This window comes from Magnolia sinica, chromosome 9, assembly GCF_029962835.1.
Source record: "Magnolia sinica isolate HGM2019 chromosome 9, MsV1, whole genome shotgun sequence".
NCBI classification, from domain to species: domain Eukaryota; kingdom Viridiplantae; phylum Streptophyta; class Magnoliopsida; order Magnoliales; family Magnoliaceae; genus Magnolia; species Magnolia sinica.
In genome coordinates this window covers 13369343-13388949 of record NC_080581.1, presented here as the reverse complement: position 1 = coordinate 13388949, position 19607 = coordinate 13369343, and the positions used below count along the sequence as shown (strand labels likewise).

Sequence of the window (19607 nt, the reverse complement as noted above, 5' to 3'; positions counted from 1 at the left end):
ATGAAATGACATGCATTTTTGCTTGCTGAAATTACTGTTTGGCGAACTGTTCTGCTGAAATTAATGTTTAGTGGGCTCGGCGCATAACCTGTATGCTTTGAGTTGTCCTTTGAATAATCTCCTGTGAAACATGACATCCACCCATGTCTCCTACATCAGTTTTGTTAGTACCTAGCTTTCGGATTGGACCTTGTTACCGCATCAGTTTTATGGTTGGACTTGTTTTCTCTTTGTTATCGGAACATCAAGAGCCATCAAAAGAGTAATGGTTTAACTCCTAGCCACTGGAAATGTATATCCACTGGAAGAACGATGGTTGAAATTCCAACCACCGGAAGTGCCACTATATCATTTGCAAGTTGTTGGAAGTGCCAATGTTTCACATTCCAAAAGTCATCAAAAGTGCTTGCTCGCCCCCTGCTACTTGTCATTCTGTCGCCACAGTACCTTGGGATTTTTCTTTTGCTTTTGAATACATTTTCAACATACTTTTCAAACTTAAGTTACTTACTTTTAGAGCACCTTGAGTTTGAGGATGGATGTTAAAGTAGATTAGGGTAATATTGCTAGATTAAGACTTTTCCTTTTCTGTTAAGATGTATGTCTGTTAAGATCTCTCACATTTTCTATATATTCCTGTTACTGTCAATGAAATAAACAAGTTACAGTTTCACAATGTAGTCTCTTATGGTTCAACAGTGAAAAAAGAAAAAGAGAAGCAGCAAAAAGTAGGTTTAACATAGAAAGAAGCTAGCGAACCACCTATTTTAGGTATGCTTGGAAGTTTCCCTCTTTTATAGTACGTATATGTACTCTGCCTAAGTTGTAGGTGCCATACCCACTTGTGATTGGGGGTTTACAAGAAAGGAAATGGAAATCCACCTAATGCGTTTCCTGTTTCCGGTGCCATCGTATCCCAAGCTGCTCAAACTCATAGATAATTGTTTTTGCAGGAAAAATAAAAACCAATCCCAAATAACAGGCCCCAACAAATAGCTGTCCGCTACTTGCTGGTTATGCATTTGCATTTAGCCATAAGTATGCCTATGTACTTGGGTTCATATTTTCTCTTTGTTTTTGCAACTTTACACATGTTTGATTTATGGAAAGAAAAAGAAGGAAAAGAATTTTGATGAATTTATGATTTAGCAAAAGAGCAATACATCCTGGAAGCCAAAAATATCCATAAATTGCATTTGGAAATGGGCTTCCGTCAACCTACCCCCAACCTGTAAAGCAGAAACTTCTACCAGTTGCCCAGTCATCCTATTTGGTGCCCTTGATGTAATTTAATTTAGCAATATTGCAAATTCTCTCTGTCACATTATCCAAATTGTTTCTTTCATAAAAAAAAAAAAAAACATTGATCTAGATTACGCACCTCTGTTTGGCTTGTCGGTTTAATTCTACTTTAATTATTTGTACATGTCCTCTAGGATACCAAGATGCTTGTTTTTGCCTATGATATTGGTATCAACTTGACATGATAATGATGCTTGTACTGGATACGTTGTGATTGCTTGCACGTATTATTTAACCATATTTTATTGTATAAGTAATAGGCTTTTATTTTTAAAAAAAATTGTAACAAGTTTTTCATGGTTATTTAGTGTTTGGAGATTTTATTTAACAATAGATTTCTCGTAATTTTTTATTTTATTTTTTCTTTTTATGGTTTATTGCTTGTCTGCTTGTTAAACTATTAAAATTTTTGAAAGTAACAATGAAAGTTATTCAAACCAGATTCTCTCTATTTTAGAGGTTGGTGTCTAAGTATCATTTCCATCTATTTATTTTTGTTGATACCTTTACCATTTTGGATAACATTTGCTCTGGCTAAATGACTTGGATGTACATAGTCAATGAGAGTTACATTGTGTTTATTGGTTGTTTGATTTTATTCAGTTCATGTATATGCTGGGTCTTCATTCAAAGATGTTCTTATTTTGATGGCCATTTTGTTTCCCATAAATCATAAATGTATTCATAGGGTTGTTGTTTACAATTACTCCTGGATATATATTCTAGTTAACTAGTGCCACTTAAGTCTTAAGAGAATGTTTTGTCATATCTCTGAAATGAGCTTTATGGTAGTTATATTAGATTAACTTCTGTCAAATTTCATTTTCAACTTAGCAAATTTCCAGTTCAGATGTTGCATCCACAAGCCAACTGTTTGCTATCACAGACCACAATTATTAGTTCTGTTTCTACTTGGCTTTTTACGTTTGAGAAATGAACATATGTTTCCTTATCTTGTCATTGCATGCATGACGGTACAGTCAGCCTACAATGCTGACGGATTTATTGATTATATTCTAATGATTCTGCTGTTATAGACTGGAGACTCGTGGCTTGAAGGTCGTGAGCGTGTTCGGTACACACGAGATCAGCTCTTGCAGCTTAGGGAGGTATGTTATCTTTGATTGTCCTTGGTGCTCGTATACTTTGTTGGGCTTGGTTTTGCTGGTTGACCAACCAAAAAGACTTCCTTGCTTTCATGCTTGTTTGCAAAGTTGTTTTGGTTTGTTTTAATGTTTGCCTGATCCCTGGGACCTGATGCTTGCTGGTGGCATCCACTGGAATTGGAATACCTTTTCTCTGTGACCAACTGAGATTGGAACGCCTGATCCAGGTGGATGCATGGACAAAAAGATGAGTATATTTACCATGGAGTGAGAATGTCATCATCACCATCATAGCCTTTTCCCAGCTATTTGGGCTCTGCTCTGAGGAAAGTTTGCATGGAAAATGTGAGACAAGGAGGACAGCATAATGCTAGATCTAAGTAATGACATGAAGAACTCAAGGGAATGGCAAGGAGTGAACCAATATGATTTTTCATTTTAGTGGGAGATTTGTTTTTCACATGTTTCTGTGTTCTCCTTAGTTTTCCTCCCTTTACCATTGTGTTTCTCACAATTCCCCTGTTGGGAAATTTTATTGAGTTCCTTTCGTGCTTCATGAAAAACATTTTTTCAGTTATGAAATTGTTTTTCTTTTTACAGCTGTGCTGATGTTTGGAAGGGAAATGTTTCAAAGCTTCTGATTTTCCTTTTTTTTTTTTTTTTTTCCTTTTGTCATACTCACATTTTTCGTGTGTGTATGTGTGTGTGAGAGAGAGAGAGAGAGAGAGAGAGAGAGAGAGAGAGAGAGAGAGAGGAGGGGAGGGGATGGGATGGTTCATATTCATCAGACTAGTGTGATGCTTGCATGGTTGCCCGTGAAATGTGCATTGCACCTAGTGAATAGTCTAGATCAATGGATTGGATAGTTGGGTGTCCCAATGCAGCTAAATGTGACTATTAGTACTATAACTTATTGTTTTGAAAGCAGTGGAGCATCTCTCTCTCTCTCTCTCTCTCTCTATATATATATATATATATATATATATATATTGGTTTTGTTAACATCCCCACCTTCCATGGTGACATTAGGAATGCCCTCGAAGCTTTTAAGTGACATGGGATGCCCAATCATCAATCCGGACCATCCATTCTTCATACAACTAGGCACAAGTCACGGTACAAAAATCATGCCAAGCGGATGATCGTAGGCATTTGATCAATAGCTGACATCCCCACCTTCCATGGTGATGTTAGGAACGCCCCTGAAGCTTTTAAGTGACATGGGATGCCCAATCATCAATCCTGACCATCCATTCTTCATAAACTAGGCACAAGCCATGGTACAAAAATCATGCCAAGCGGATAATCATAGGCATTTGATCAATAGCGTGGAAAATGGACAGTCAAGGTTGAGAAGAGAAACAATAGATCCCATTCTCTCTCTTATGACTCCAAAGTAGCGCTCTGGTTTGATGATTCTAACCATGCGATCAATGGTTCATAAAAAAACAGATAGTAAAAATTGGCATTATTCATGGGGTTAGATTCTTTGGACCTGTGTGATTCTTGCACCATGGCTTGCTCCCAGTGGTACTATTGAATGAATGATTTGGATTGAGGATTGGGCATCTCACGTGTAAATTAAAAGCTTTGGGTTTTGCTAACATCCCCACCTTCATGGGGGTGTTAGCAACATCATGAAACCTTGTAACTGGTACATGGGGTGATCTAATGTCGATCCAAACCGTTTATTATTCATACAAGTAGGAGCAAGCCATGGTGCGGGAATCACGCAAATCAGATGATCCTAACCCTTGGAATGAGGCCAATTTGTTACAACCGTCCATTGCTTTTGAGCCATAAATCACATGGTTAGAATCATTAAATCAAAGTTTTACTTTGGAATCATAACATGTACAAAGTGGGATATGTCTAGTGGATGTTTCAAGATGATGATTAGACCTATTTTGTTTCTCCAATCAATATTGATTGTCCATTTTCATTCTATTGATTGGAAACTTAGGATCATTTGATTGGCATGATTTTTGCACCATGGCTTGCTCGTAGTTGTATGAACGCAAAGTGGGATATATCTAGTAGATGTTTCAAGATGATGATTGGACGTATTTTGTTTCTCTGGTCAATATTGATTGTCCATTTTCATGCTATTGATTGGGAACTTAGGATCAAATCAAAGTTTTACGTTGGAATCATAAGAAATAAAAAATGGTATATATCTAGTAGATGTTTCAAGATGATGATTGGACATATTTTATTTCTTTGGTCAATATTGATTGTCCATTTTCATGCTTTTGATTGGAAACTTATGATCATTCGATTGGCATGATTTTTGCACCGTGGCTTGCTCCTAGTTGTATGAATTAATGAGTGGTTCGACAGACAATAGATCACCCCGTGTTCCATTTAAAAAAATTGGGGATGTTGCTAACGTCCTCATGAAGGTGGGGATGTTAACAAAACCCTATATATGGGCTTTGCTCCTCATTTAGTTAGGACAAGGCTTTGATGATGATGATGATGATATATATAAGTTTTGGTAACAGTCCCCACCTTTACGTGGACTTTAACAATACCCTATATATACATATAACATACAATTAAGGTTTTGCTAATGTCCCCACCTTGATGGGAATGTTAGCAACATTCACAAACCTTTTAAATGGCACAAGAGGTGACCTATCATCATTTGAGCCATTCATGCAACAAAGAGCAAGCCATGGTGCAAGAACCATGCCAATCGGATGATCCGAACCCTTTGAATAGGGCTAATTGGTTAAGTGTTAATTAAGAATCATAAGAAATACAAAGTGGGATCTATCTCATAGATGGTTGAACTTATTTCGTTTCTCTGGTCAATCTTGACTGTCCATTTTCATGCCAATGATCAGAAGCCGAGGATCACTCCCTTGGTGTGATTTTCGCACCATGGTTTGCTCCTAGTATTATGAATGAATGAACAGTTCGGATTGACAATAGGTCACCCTGTGTGACCTTTAGAAGGTTTGGGGATGTTGCTAATGTCCCCATGAAGCTGTGATGTTAGCAAAACCCACACATGCGTGTATGTATGTATGTGCATGCATGTGTATGTATATACATATACATAGACATACACACATATAGATAGACATAGTTACATGCAGATTTGCAAAAACACACGCAAAGATTTGTTTAAAAAAAGAATAAAAAGAGGTCAACGGCCACTACAAACACATACACAGGCAAAGATTTGTTATGAAAAAACATAAGGCGAAAGGCCACTACAAACAGAAAGCTAATACAACATAGAGCCTGATCAAATGAGATGGACAAAGCCACTCACAAAAGGAGGAGCATAACCCGTTGTTTCCACCCAAGAATAAACTTTTTGACTTTATAAATAGTTGTCAGAAATGGATGTGCAAATTCCATTAAAAGTGCACTTGTTACGTTGCTTCCAAATTGTCGAAAGGACAACACAAAGCACAACTCCCAAGGAAACTTGCGCTTCTTATGGTATGCTGAATTCTCCAAATTTCAGATAGTTGATTGGTGGATCTGGGCACGGTCCATCAGTCAACAACCTTCTCATTCATTCATTGTCAGCGTTTACGAAATTTGGGGCTGGCTTTGTATGTCAATGTTTTAAATAGCTTCGCTATGTAGTAGCTTGGCCTTAACACCACATGAAAATAGTTAAGTCACGTGAAGTCTACACTACATGCTAATTTTGCATACGCTACATGCTACCTAGTCTTTGGTACATGCTATGCAGCTTACACTATAAGTTATTTTTCACTTAAACGTTAAAATTTATTAATGTTTTCAATTATTTGGATGGTAAAAAAAATGTTTTCAATAATTCGTTCCATTTTTCATATTTTAATAAAGAATTAGTTAATCTTTTCAGTGATTTTAGTGAAATAATATAAGTAATAGTGTTAAATCAATTTAGTTGCTCTTTCTTTACCTTTATACTTAATCTTTGCCAATTTTTTCCCCTTATTTTAGGCTGTGTTTCGGTGCACCAAATGTCATTAAATTTCACTATCAATCAGACTAATTGGGTGCAAAATATCCCAAAATTTCATTATATTCGGCACAACCAAGCACAACCTTAACTAAAACTCTAGAAGTAGCTTGTAGCTTACGCCGCACACTATGTAGCTTAAGCTTCATGCTTCAGAGGGGTGAATGCTACTCCACACGCTATTCGCTATCTAAAACACGATGTAAGCATGCATGTATGTATACATCTAAAGACAATTCATTTGAGTTCTCACTTTGCCTTTTTGTTGTCCTGCTTGAATATTCAAACTACAATTTATTATTATTTTAAATTTTATATATTTTATTTTAGTTCTAAGAAGTCCTTATGCACAAATTCAAAAATGTATGTCTGTCTTCTCTAATGTACTTATTTTAGTTTGGTTTTCATGCTATTACATCTCAATAGGTTGTTGAGGTTCCTGAAGATATCTTGAAAATCAAGGAAGAAATCGAGGCAGAACTTTTTGGCGATGATCAAAGTTGGGGTCGTGGAGATGCCAATGTAAGATCCTTTTTATCCAGTCGATTGTTGCTCTTGTTTTTTCAATGAACAAAGGAACTGGTTTTTATTTTTATTTTTCTAATGAATCGATTTGTTTGTAGAGATCGTGGAGTAATGTGAAAACTTAGTTGTTGTTTGTCCACAGATTTTGTTTGTATTTACTCCATTTGACATTTTCTGTGTTCATTATGAAAATCATGATTTCTTGCATTCTTTTTTGCTTCAATCTCAATTACTGAAAATCTTTAGAGGCTCTCTTTATTGCCAGTTTGTGTAACATCTCTTTTGATCTTTAGTTGCAAGGTCAGCCACAAAGTCGTTATGCTGAGCCAGACACGCGGGATTGGCGTGGCCGATCAGGTCAATTGCCTGCCTTGGGAGAGGAGAGGTCTTGGGAGACAATTCGAGACAATAAAGAGTCAAAGCACCAAGATGCCAATCAATCGAACTGGCAGGATCAACAAAGCTCCCAATTTTCTAGAGCTCAAACCTCCTCTGTGCAAGGGGTAAGGAGTGCATAACCACATTAGTCATCACTACAGATTATTTTTAGATTTCTTATATGAGTTTATTTTTATTTTATTTTTGTGCATTCTTGATGTGTTAGCTGTAGAAATCCTTTGATGTGGATGCAAATATATCTTGTTGATGATTTATTGCGGGTATTGGAGTTTGTTAGTTTTGCAATCTCTGCTGGAATTAAATTTCTTTTTGCCTGAATAAAGACTGTGATTCCTGAGCTTCAGCTAAAAATATTGGATAGGTAGGAGCGTGAAACATTAAGATTGTATCTTTCTCTCAGGAGTAGTGTGATGGTTATGGGTGATAATAGAATCTGCAATTGTTAGATGTACTTGCAGTTTTGAAGATTTATTAATTGGTAAAAGAGGATGTATGAGGAACGGTTAGAGGTGTTGAATGGTTTGTAATGTAATAAAGGAATTACCGGCTAGTGGGAGCATTATTCTTTAGTCTAGAGATGCCAATCAATGGAAGGATATGCTGATTTATTTCCAATAGTACCCAGGTGAATGGCACTATATTTATGCATCTTGCTTAAATGATCAATTGATCTAATTGTGATCCATGCACTTGATGTTAGGAAGCATATGACCTATAATTAATTCTTCTTGGCGGCGGGGAAGAAACGGTTGTATTATAAATCCTTGCTCTCAAGTAGCTCTAAAATATATTCTCGATCATGTTGAAGATAAAAGGGTACAATTGAAGATAAAATCATCCCTAAGAGGGTCCAAGGTGGACCTCAGTGCTGGCTGATTGAAGATAAAGGGCACACGATTGGACTGTGGGATCCACAGGACTAATTGGATGATCATACATATCACTGATTGGACTGGGGGCCGACTGGTCCAGTCGAGTAAGGTTTTTGGTGGATTTGTACAATGTATAGCCTATAAAGCCAGGCGGCTGAATAGGGTTGGATTCTTGGCTGGATACTTCCAGTGGGTGAGTCCTTGTTCTAAGACTTTCTGTGAATCTGTTCAGGTAAGTTAAGAACCAGTAGGATTGAAGTTTGGTGTTTATTTCTAGTTGGGTTTTTTAAGAAAGGCTCTACATTTAGCTATATGTACGGGACCAAACCCTAATGTCCTTAAACTTTGGTACTTCCTCCGGTGAAGTAGGGGAGGTGACTGCCTTAAATGGTTAGCCTCGTCTTGTGGGATCGGGCTTTGTGCCTTCAGAAACCGAGGATTGAGGTCGTCAGATAACCTTGAAGGTGGAGGAGTAAGGTCCGGTGGGGGTAAGCCCAATGATTACCCTCTTAGTATTCATTTGAAAAGTAGTAGGATGATGAAAGGAGGTTATGAGGACTACAAGCCGGGTAACCAGTTGCAAAACTGGTTAAAGTAACCTGTCACCCCCCACTTAGCTATATGTATGAAGTATGAACCAAAGGAATATGCTTTTGAACAACTTGATTGAATGAAACCTATTTTCCTTCTTTTTTTTTTTTTTCCTTGAGATGGAGAAAAGATCCTTGAAGTGAGGCTCTTCTAGAGGACTATTGATGAGACGCCTCTAGTTACCCTTATTGCGGGAAACTCCACATGTCGTATCCTTTCTTCTATCTTCTCTCTATTTTCCTCATATCTTTTGTTGCAATTGAAGAAGTTATCAAGTGTATTGCATCTCAAGGTGGTTTTTGTCCCGTAAAGTGATATGTTTCAAGTAATCTTTGATAGAATTCTATTTCATCTTAGTTTCTCCTTCATATTAATTTGTGTGTAGTGTGTTCATATTAGAATCTGATCCAAAAGAGACTACTTTGTTCCTTATATAAAAATTCTCAAGCTAGATCTGTGCTCTAATACCAGTAAAGCATACCAGTAAAGCATCCCTTGAAAATGCAAGATCTAGGCAAGGCACATTGGTCTAACTAGTGTTTTAAATATTGATGATATTGGCCGATATATCCCATGATATATCTTGTATTCCACTTGTGTGATACGAAATGCACAAGTAGTGCCGATGTATCCCACCTATTTGATCCAATGAGCATTTTCGATTTTTGATCCATTTTTTTTGCTATAAATCATTTTAAGTCGTTGTCAAATGGTTACAAATCTATGACTCTTCTTGTTTTCCATGAAAAATCATGGATATGGAGCTTCGATTTAGAGATTTGGGCGAGATGGGGCAAGTAGAGGAAAATTGAGAAAAATCGAAATTTCTCAATTTCTCGCAAATTAGTTGCTTGCAATCCTTGTATCCAAACAAAAAATCAAACATGTATGTAACCTGATCTAGGGATTCTTCTTTAATGTATTGCAATCTTTGTAACCAAACAAAAAATCAAACATGTATGTAACCTGATCTAGTAATTCTTCTTTTGCTTTTGAATGTATTGCTTGTGTTTCCATACTTGTCTTCTAATGTTTATAAATTATATGAATAAACTTTAAATATACTTGCATCCGTTCAGTTGGACAATGCATGTATTTAGGACCCCATAAAAGGAAACCCCTATTATGTGCACTTTTTTTTTTAAAAAAAAAATGCTTTGATTGCTAAGTATGTATTAATGTCTTTTTCAACAATCCTTGAAGTTTCCATGAAAAATTCGACCAATTTCCCAATGTTCCCATGTTTCCCAACAACAACGATACATTACATGATACAACAGATACATCCCATGCGATAACCGATATGTATCCGTATCCCAAGGGTGCGATACATTATGTGATATCGATATTTAAAACATTAGGCCTAACACCCCCGTGTACTCCTAATTGCCTTTAAAATTCTCAAGCTAGAGGTATGCTCTAAAACCAGTTAGGCATCCCTTGAAAAAGCAAGAGCTAGGCGTGGCCCAAATGCCTATGCTTGCACCTAGTTGCCTTTAACTACTATGGGCTATGACAATATGTTTGTGGCTCCTCTGTGAGAGAGAGAGAGTGAGGGACCGACCTCTTTTAAATTGATAAATGAAATTAATAAATAAAGACACAAAATAAAGGAAAACAATGAAAACGTAACCAATGAAATTAAGAAAGGAGCCGTAACTTAGTCCCAAGTTAGTTGTTTCAAAATAAGCAAACGAGTTATCATAAAAACCCAAAATAAATGAAAACAATGGAACATAAAAAACAAAAGAAAAGGAACATTCACATAGTTCCAAGAAAGAGCAATTACTAGTAGCAGCATATTTTAGCAAAACATTGGAAATGATGCGATAGTCATCTTGAGAAACAATAGATTGTATGGGCAGTACTCAGTGTTCGAAGTATCGGTATTGCTACAAGTTTCGTTGGCCAGGGATACAGAAACAATGTTGATTTCGCCGATAATATTGCTGATAACCAGAAATGCGGGGAAACATTTGAAAAAACAGTGGAATTTTCAGCGAAACTTTAGGAGATGTTAAAATGTACATATTTGCATATTTAGAAATAAATAAAATTGCAAAAAGAATGCATACATAACAAGTTTCCATTTAATTGGGACTTAAAAGCATGAGTTGTTGTAAGAAATCGCTCCAACCATCCCATCCAGCCTACCTAACCATCCAAACATCCATCTATATTGCAAAATATCAACAATACATGATATTTGACCAAGAAATCATCAACAATTGGAAAGGAAATGAAAGATTGTGGTCTCAATATCACGCATGTTGCGATATCGATAATATTGAGATATTATTAATATTATCAATGACAAATTGAACACTACATACAACCATGTGCCCATGAAAAAAAATTGAAATAATTTTTTTGCTAATAAACAAAATTTTGATGATATCAATTATTTGGTGATATTATTGAAATATCGTCGTTACACTTATGATACAAGCATTACATAGAATTTATATGGTCGGAAATATTGGTGATACATTGGCAATATTGATGCATTGGCAATACAAGCAATGCCTAGAATTTACAAAGTTGAAAATATTGATGATTACATTAACGATATTGATTCGTTGGCAATACTTAGCGATGCACTGCTAATTCCTGAAATATCTGATACTACCAGCGTTATCAGTATTGCTACCAGTGTTATTGGTATCGCTGAGCTGGAGATAAAGATAATATCAGAGATCATTCGAACATTGGCAGTACTCTTAAAATGTTAGAAAAAACTAGCAAAAGATTAGACAAGGAAAAAAACAACAAATCTTGTATTTTTTCTTAAGCATAATGAAACAAATTAAAATCCCATTTAAAAAAAAAAAAAACTATAAATGCCATTCACAAAAAGAAAAAAAGAATCACATTGTGGGATCTTGGGAAGGAGTCCTTATGAACAGTCTCTTTGACAACAATAGAATGGAGGCAAGCTTGAGTTCTGGGAGTGTGAAATCTTCAGCTTCAGAGAAGAAATTTAATATCAAATAAGAAGTTGACTACGATGGAAGGAAATTTTGGTGGAGAATATGTTTGGACACCTCGTGTGTCACTTTGCTGATGACATCACTGGACACTTTGTCCATGCCTTTTATAAGGATAAATGATTGTCGGTGCATTTTTTAAGTGTCTTGTTATGTCCAGGGGTGTGCAAGTGTCCCCAAGTGTTGGCATGACAAAAATCCAAACGTAAATTTGTCCAGGTACCGCTTGGTGGATGTCTCCCTAAAATCATGTTGGTATGCTTCATGTCCAATAGATCTGCTAAAGAATGAGGCATTGACTTGTACCTCTAGACTTTCCAGCTCAAATGACCAGAATAAATAAATAAATAAAAATTTGCTAGTTTCTTTTTTTTTCTTTTTTGAAGGATTGCTAGTTTTATTGTTAATTATCATCATCATCTAAGCCTTGTCCCAACTGTCCAGTTTTAGTTTAATAACAGTTTATAAATTCTTAGCATATCTTAAATTTGAAAATTGTATATAAATTAGTTCTAGCACATCCTAGTTCTGCATTTGTTCTACACTAGATAGGTTCTTGTCATACTCATCTGTGTAAGTGTGGGGGAGTTATTTTGATACTCTTCAAGAGTGTGATGGTTCATACGCACGCACTCGTATATTGTACACACCGCATACATGTATGTAACTCAACATCATGGGACCAACCGGAGATAAGTTGCAAACCCATCTGATTCAATGTTCCAACCTCTGATTAGTGGACAATTGTTTATTGAATTTTGGAATGTTAACTGTTTTTCACTTTAACCATACTTTAGGTGTCCACAATTTGGCCATTGTAGACATCATGTCAGTGTAATTGTGTTTATGGCCCATCAAAAGTGGGGCTCACAATTTAGGCAGGTTAATTTGTCTTACATGTATGTCACATGTACAGTTTCTGTCACATGTATGTGTGAACCATCCCACTGCTAAAGGATCAAAATTCTCCAAGTGTAAGTGATATTCTCCCCACTATTTCAATATGGACTCCGGTTGAAACATTAGTAGATTGTGCTGCACATGTTATCTTCTATGTATTCATTCAGTTTGCAGCAATTTCAACCAGGTGCTGCATGTGCTGCATGGGTACATTGTGTGGACAGCTTTGCTTCTTATAAGTGAAGTTTCTGACTCTGGTTTTTCTCCCATCTCAAAGTAACCACTTAAGTTTTCAAGCACACAACCATTCTCTAATCCTTGTTTCTGTTCATCATCAAATGAATGAGATCTATACCCTTTTTATTTCTGCATAGAGTTCTTTTAAACAACGAGTTCTGCATTTATGAGTGTTCTGCTACTCTTGTAGCTCTGGTACAGGAAATATTTAATTGTTCCTTGGGTTCACCATGTAGCAAAATGTAAAAAGGCAAAAGTCAAGATAAATTATATTCAGCAGAGTGTATTTCAATATTAAAATCTATAAGTTGTACAAAGGCAATTGGAAGGAGATAAATTGATTGAAACATTGCATATTATGATATTAAGATCTATAGTATGTGGCCTTACTAAGGTTACAACAGAATGACGATGACGATGTGAAAAATCCTTTTGAAATTCTGAGGTACACTTGGGAAATAGTTGTAGATAAAAGGGGCGACTGTAGAGATCTCAACAGTCTTCCAGAGGGCATCTCACCACTAGAAAAGATAGAACTAGGGCACCATATGGCTAGTTTTTGAAGCATCACACCTCGCAATATTAACCCATCACAGGGTTTTAAGAAGGAAGTTTCTTTAATCATCAAAATGACTGTGTCTACTTCCACGTGTTTGGAGTTGTATTTATAGGCCTTTCTTCAAAATCTTTTCAAATCCTACCATAACACAAATTAGTTTGCTTGCTAAACAAGTTTAAAATAAAAAAGGAAGCTTACTACTAACTTGAATTTAGTATTGTTTACACCTAGCTTGGCATTGTCCACGTGACCATGTGTCGACACTATTGTACAAACGACGGAAGGCAAATAGCACTTGTGCCTCGAGAAATCTTCGATCCAGACTCTCAGTGAAGTGGCCTGCCAAAAACACCAGGACTCAGAGCTATGCTCGCGTCTGTGGCCGAGAAAAGAGAGACATTGTGTGGAAGACTCATGACTGTCGCACAAGTGGCACGCGTGACTAAGCAGCATACGTGGCAAGCTACATAAATCCTTGCTGATGTTGAATATCTCGCAATCCATGATATGCATGGCAAGGCCGTCTCCAGAATCATCTTGAATAGGAAGACTTCCCAGGGATAGTCAATGCTTTCACGGAGACTACAGAGGGCTAAGAAACGAATTCTTCTAGAATTTGAAGGAGATCAAATCATTATGACATAAAGAATTCGAATCTCACTAGGATACGACAAAGTCACCTTCGAGGACCATCAAGGAAACCTTGACTGGGCCACCGCCCTTCCAAGTCTATATAAGCAGCACTCGATGAAGAGTTTCAGGCCTTTGCCACACACAATCAATCAATCTCTACAGCGCAACACTGCCTATTATAGTTTTAGCTTAGATATTCTACTTTTATCAAGCCACTCTGCAACAAGTCTAGAATCCTTAGTTTAGCTTAGATCCACTACTGTCCAGTGCCATTGCTGCAATTCAGCTTAGAAGTAGATTAAATATCCACGATCTATGTCGTCGGATCCCACCGATCACCGAGTCCTTACTTGACAGATCACACCAGTCATGTCCTGCAGACTGCACACCTCGATTGTTTTATCCACACAGGCATTTGCATGTAATTTTCTTTATTTTTCTCTGCTTAATTTATTTTACTCGTTGATTGTACTGTTCTTACATGCAAATCAATAAAATTGGTGATTAGCCTTGACTTTTAATTTTGTTCCTCTATCATCGCATTATTTAGAAACCTGAAAACCGCAATCACTGTTGAAAGAAAAGTCCTTATCGCAAGGCAAAAAGATCCCATCGAACTCTCCTCTTCTAAATCGCCTGATCGCTACAACATTGGTGGTTGAACAGTCAGATCAACCTTCACAGGTTTGATCCTAATTCGGCTATTTTAGCGCCTAGGGTCGCAAGCGTTCAATCAAATTCGAGTTGAGTACAACTCTGGCATACCCAACACTATTCCTAATTGCACATGTTTGGCCAAATATGGGCCGTTCGTTAACGTGTGGCCTCGTGTTTGATTGAACAACAAGTAGTAGATAACTAAAAGTAAGAACTAGCTTGCTCACTATGCAAACCATGGGTGTGTTTCAATGAACAACGCAAATGTGTAGTGCACGGATGAATAATGCATGTGTGAATAGTGCACATGCGTGGGGTCCATAACCTGATTGAATTGCCTGTGGGACCTACCCCTTTTGATATGAGATGCAGTGGTGTGGCTAATTGCATAAAGTTCTCGCAGCTTGAAATGAACTGGCTGCCTGCGCTGTGTGCTAATCCCTTGCCAAGTTGTCATGATCCACCTTTGTATCATGTCTTCTTCACCTCCAATGGTAGTTGATTATGTAATCCTATGTGTCGGTCTGGCACAATTCTCTCTGGAATCCACTGTTACCACATTGCTTCTGCTTACACATTCATTCAACCTGATCATCCTATCACTGCGACTTTTTTCCTTTATGATATTTGAATTATTTGCTCGGATTTTCATGCTACTGTTGACAATTCCACATTTTCCTAGATGTGTATACATTAACAGATTTCGCTGATTAGTTGACAATCTCTTCATCAAGTTTCTCTTGATCCTAATTCCTATCCATTTGTTGATACATATTCTGATTCTTTTGCAGATTTCTGTTGATGCATCTGTGGAATCATCAGTTGCATTGTTTCCCTCATCATCTCCTTAACTAGCATTTGTATCATCGTATAGCCTTATGATGTTCCACTATGAATTGGCATCTTAGAATAAGTGTGGTAAGGTGAATGGACTGTTGTTAAGAGTGACGGAATATGGATAAGGACTGTTTTAACAAGCATAGGAACCACTACTCGTGGACATCTCAACAAGAAGTAATTGAATGGGCTGGTGTTTGGTTTAATGGGGATGGACTGATGGGGAATGATTAGAAATTTTTATTGACTAGTTAGGGAGTGATTAGAATTGATTTAAGGACTGGTTAGGGATAACAAAGGGACTGGTCAGACGCTGGTTTTAGTCGCAGATTGGGAATTGTTTTGGGGGGACAAAAGTTGGGCTGAGATGAGGTTTGATTAAGGGCTAATTTGTGGACAAGTTAAGGGCTATTGGGGACTGTTTATGGGCTGTAAATAGGCTAAGATGTGTCTGAGACTAGGGCTGATTTTAAGGGTTGGTAGTGGGTAGATTAACAGACTGGTAGGGGAATGTGTGTATCAGATGGGTGAGGATTAGAAGACAGGAGTTTATGTACCGAATCATACTTTCAATCTTCACCTTGTATGCAAAAAGATACAAGAAAACACCAAAGAATATATGGAGTGTGGATTTGAATTCAACAGCTTTCTAGTCGATCAGAACTAGAAATAGAATAAATCACTCTTCTAGGAATTGAAGTAGAAGAATACCTCAAGATGGAATTTTATTGCAATCAATCATGAAGTGTAGAATTGGTTATGGTTGGGAATTGGAGGGCTGAGTCAAGATTTTGAAAATCAGATACAATCCAACCAATATGGTTGTGTTGGATCTATATTGGCTCACCCCGAGATGTGAGCACTGAGAGTTAAGCAATTAGGGTTATGGTTATGGTTTAGGGTTTTGGGAAAGAAGAAAAACTAATTCCCAAGATAAGAACTTGCTTCCACACCTAAATTGATACAACACACAGTAGATTCAAATCTAGAATATTAGATGACAATTTTAAGAAAGAATTCTCATGGTCCCTTGGCATCCGAGATTCCAATTTTGCTGTTGTTGTAGGCCCACAGCCCACCGTAGGGCCCAACATGTGCTTATTTTGGACTGTTTGTTGCTAGGTTTAGTTGCTAAATGTCAGGAACTGCAATTTACTATTTGTGGAAGATATGGGGGCTTATTTGAAGATGCGATCGAGGATTATTTCGTAGATTTTCTTTTACCATTATTAGGCTTCTTGCCATCTTCGGTAGATTAGATTCATTTGAAATCAATTAGATAGATTTAAAATTAATCTAATGGTTGGGGATCTTCATTAAAAATTCTTGTGGATTGTCTTTAGGGTCAAATTTGGGGCAGTTATGAGTTTTTGTTTAAGCCATTGTAAGGAGAAAATTCAATTTCAATAAAGTTGCTCATTCCTCTCTACTGATACATTCTTGTGGATGTACTCTTGTCCATTGTTTTGATTCAAGATGCACATCTTATTGAATCGATAACTAGGTTGCACCATTTTGGTGTTAGAGCAGATCATGTTTGGGGATTTTTGACTCTACATAATCTCCTAATGGCTTCGAAGGGAGTGGCACATGAAGAGTTTGCACAAGTAACTCGATCCGAGCACTCATAGAGAGAGTAGATTAACTCACACATATGGTAGGCAATCTCACTAATCAAGTAGTAAAGCTTCGGCATGGAGGGAATCCAGAGAGTGAAGTTGGAGCACATGGACACGTATGGAAAGGTCCCCATTAAGGTCGTTGGCCCCAGCTTGCGAAGACATCAATAGCCGAATTTTTCAATTTTTGGAACGTGATAGAGAGCTCGGAATTAAGGGAGTATTTTTTAAATTTGATTTTTATTTTATTTTATGTTGACAAGTTTATAGACCAGCCAATCAAGCTTCGGCATGGAGGGAATCCAGAGAGTGAAGTTAGAGCACATGGACATGTATGGAAAGGTCCCCATTAAGGTCGTTGGCCCCAGCTTGCGAAGACATCAATAGCCGAATTTTCAATTTTGGAACGTGATAGAGAGCTCGGAATTAAGGGAGTATTTTTTAAATTTGATTTTTATTTTATTTTATGTTGACAAGTTTATCGACTAGCCAATCAAGATGGAAAAATGCGTTCAAGGGAATCACATGCAATTGAAAGGTTAAGTTAGTAACTAAGAAGTTTTTGGGTCACGTGTTAGTATGGTGAGGCAATCTCCAAACTGAACAAATCTGTCAAGGTAAGGAGAAAGCAAATTCTTGGGACAAGATGAAAAAAAACTTTACTCACAACTTATGCCTATGACCTCTATTCAAGATGTCACAATCTACGTTAAGGGAACAGATTGGTAACTGAATGCACCGAGGAGTTCCATATGGCCATCAAGACATCGTAATCATTTAAACCCGGACATAAGAGATGAATTGGCTTTGAAAGATGTATTTAAAATGCCCGATGCATATACACTTGGATTAGAAACCGATGATATAATTAATTGGGGATTTGGCAGATGATTTAGTGCCCCATGAGGACCGTCATCAATGATGAGGCAACATGATAACTTCCATCGTAAGGTGATCACATGACCTCCCATAGGTCAAGGGTTGGTGCACCAATGTCCAGTAATGAGTCCAAATCCCAATCCATGGGGAGATTGATGCAGGACGAATAGTCTAACTTAGAATTATACAATGAAATTAATCAATAGATTAATTAGAGAAATCGAAACACAAAATAAAGCTAATCTATCATAAGGTTAAAGAGATCAAGCATTAAAGGATGCTCCAATTCAAGACTACCTACAATTCCACAATATAGGTCTTAGGGAATATTGATTAATTAGGACCTATGAAAGGTAAAACTTCCATCTAGCATTTGGATAAATCTTAATTCAAAGGAAATCATTTGGTTTTATTAGGGTTTGGGTAAGTTAGGGTTAGGGTTTTAAGATTTGGGAATTGGGAATTATGTTCTTGGGAATCAAGGTTTGGGAATCTAGGGAATTAGGGTTTGAAGATGGGAAACACAGAATCAAGAAGGGGGTAGGGCTGTCTGTACAGACGACCGTATGGACTAGGTTGTCCATATGCTTGGGTGGGGTGGCACCTTGGGAGTGGTCTGGACGGTTAGGGTGATGGTTTGGGTTAGGTTCGGAAGGGCTAGGGTGATGGTGGTGATGGTCTTTGGTTGAAAACAAAAGAAAATGAGGAAAAAAAAGACGAGAAGAGAAGAAAGCAAAACTAAGATTACCTGGAAAGAGAATAAAAGAAAGATAATTATAATCACCCAATGGCTTCACACCAAACTCCAATCACATGGAGAATTTTACTATAAAACAAAGTTCAATAGCCAATAGGGTTGCAAGTCAAGCGGGTTCAACTTGGCCGACCCAACATTGGGTCGGGGTCGGGTAGGGAAACTATAATAGACTAATGTAATAACGAAATACTAGCATATATCCACCCGACCAACCCGACCAACACGACTTGGGTTGAGAAATTCCAACCCGACATTGGGTTGGGTTGGGTTGGGTTAGGGTTGAGGTATAGGAACCTTGGATTGGGTTAGGGTTGGGCACCAACCCGACCCAACCCACTCGACTTTCAGCCCTAATAGCCAATAATCCTAGGGCATTCACACGCCCAAGCCTTTATAGTCTAGTTGGGGTGTTTTTACAAAAGCACTCACACCCTTAGTGCTAAGCAAGGTCCAAACTTCTCCCTTATTTCCATCAAAACATAAAACAAACTAAAATTCCTAAAATAAATAAACAAAACGACTAAACTAAGCCATCCAATGACTCCATCGTGTCTAATGGTCCATGATCAAGATGATCCCAAGATCAAGGTTGATGCAAGACATGAAATTCAAGTATGATGTGCAAGATTTTTAGGCTTTAGATCACACTAGTTCAGAAACAATTACACAAAATTTCACATCCCACACAAAAGTTCAAACACTCAATCAAGGGGAATCTTATGTGGGTCCAGGCCTACACATGCTAGGGCTGGATCAATCAAAATTATAGACCAAACG

General features: G+C 37.4%; 1 protein-coding gene across 1 annotated transcript in view; it reads left to right on the top strand.

Moving 5' to 3' along the window:
* LOC131256934 (eukaryotic translation initiation factor) overlaps nt 1-19607 on the top strand; it is a 47405-nt gene that overhangs the window by 16658 nt on the left and 11140 nt on the right. The window contains exons 2-4 of the mRNA XM_058258041.1: nt 2340-2411; nt 6805-6900; nt 7197-7406. Coding sequence (XP_058114024.1) covers nt 2340-2411; nt 6805-6900; nt 7197-7406 — 378 coding nt within the window. The remainder of the gene's footprint in view (nt 1-2339; nt 2412-6804; nt 6901-7196; nt 7407-19607) is intronic.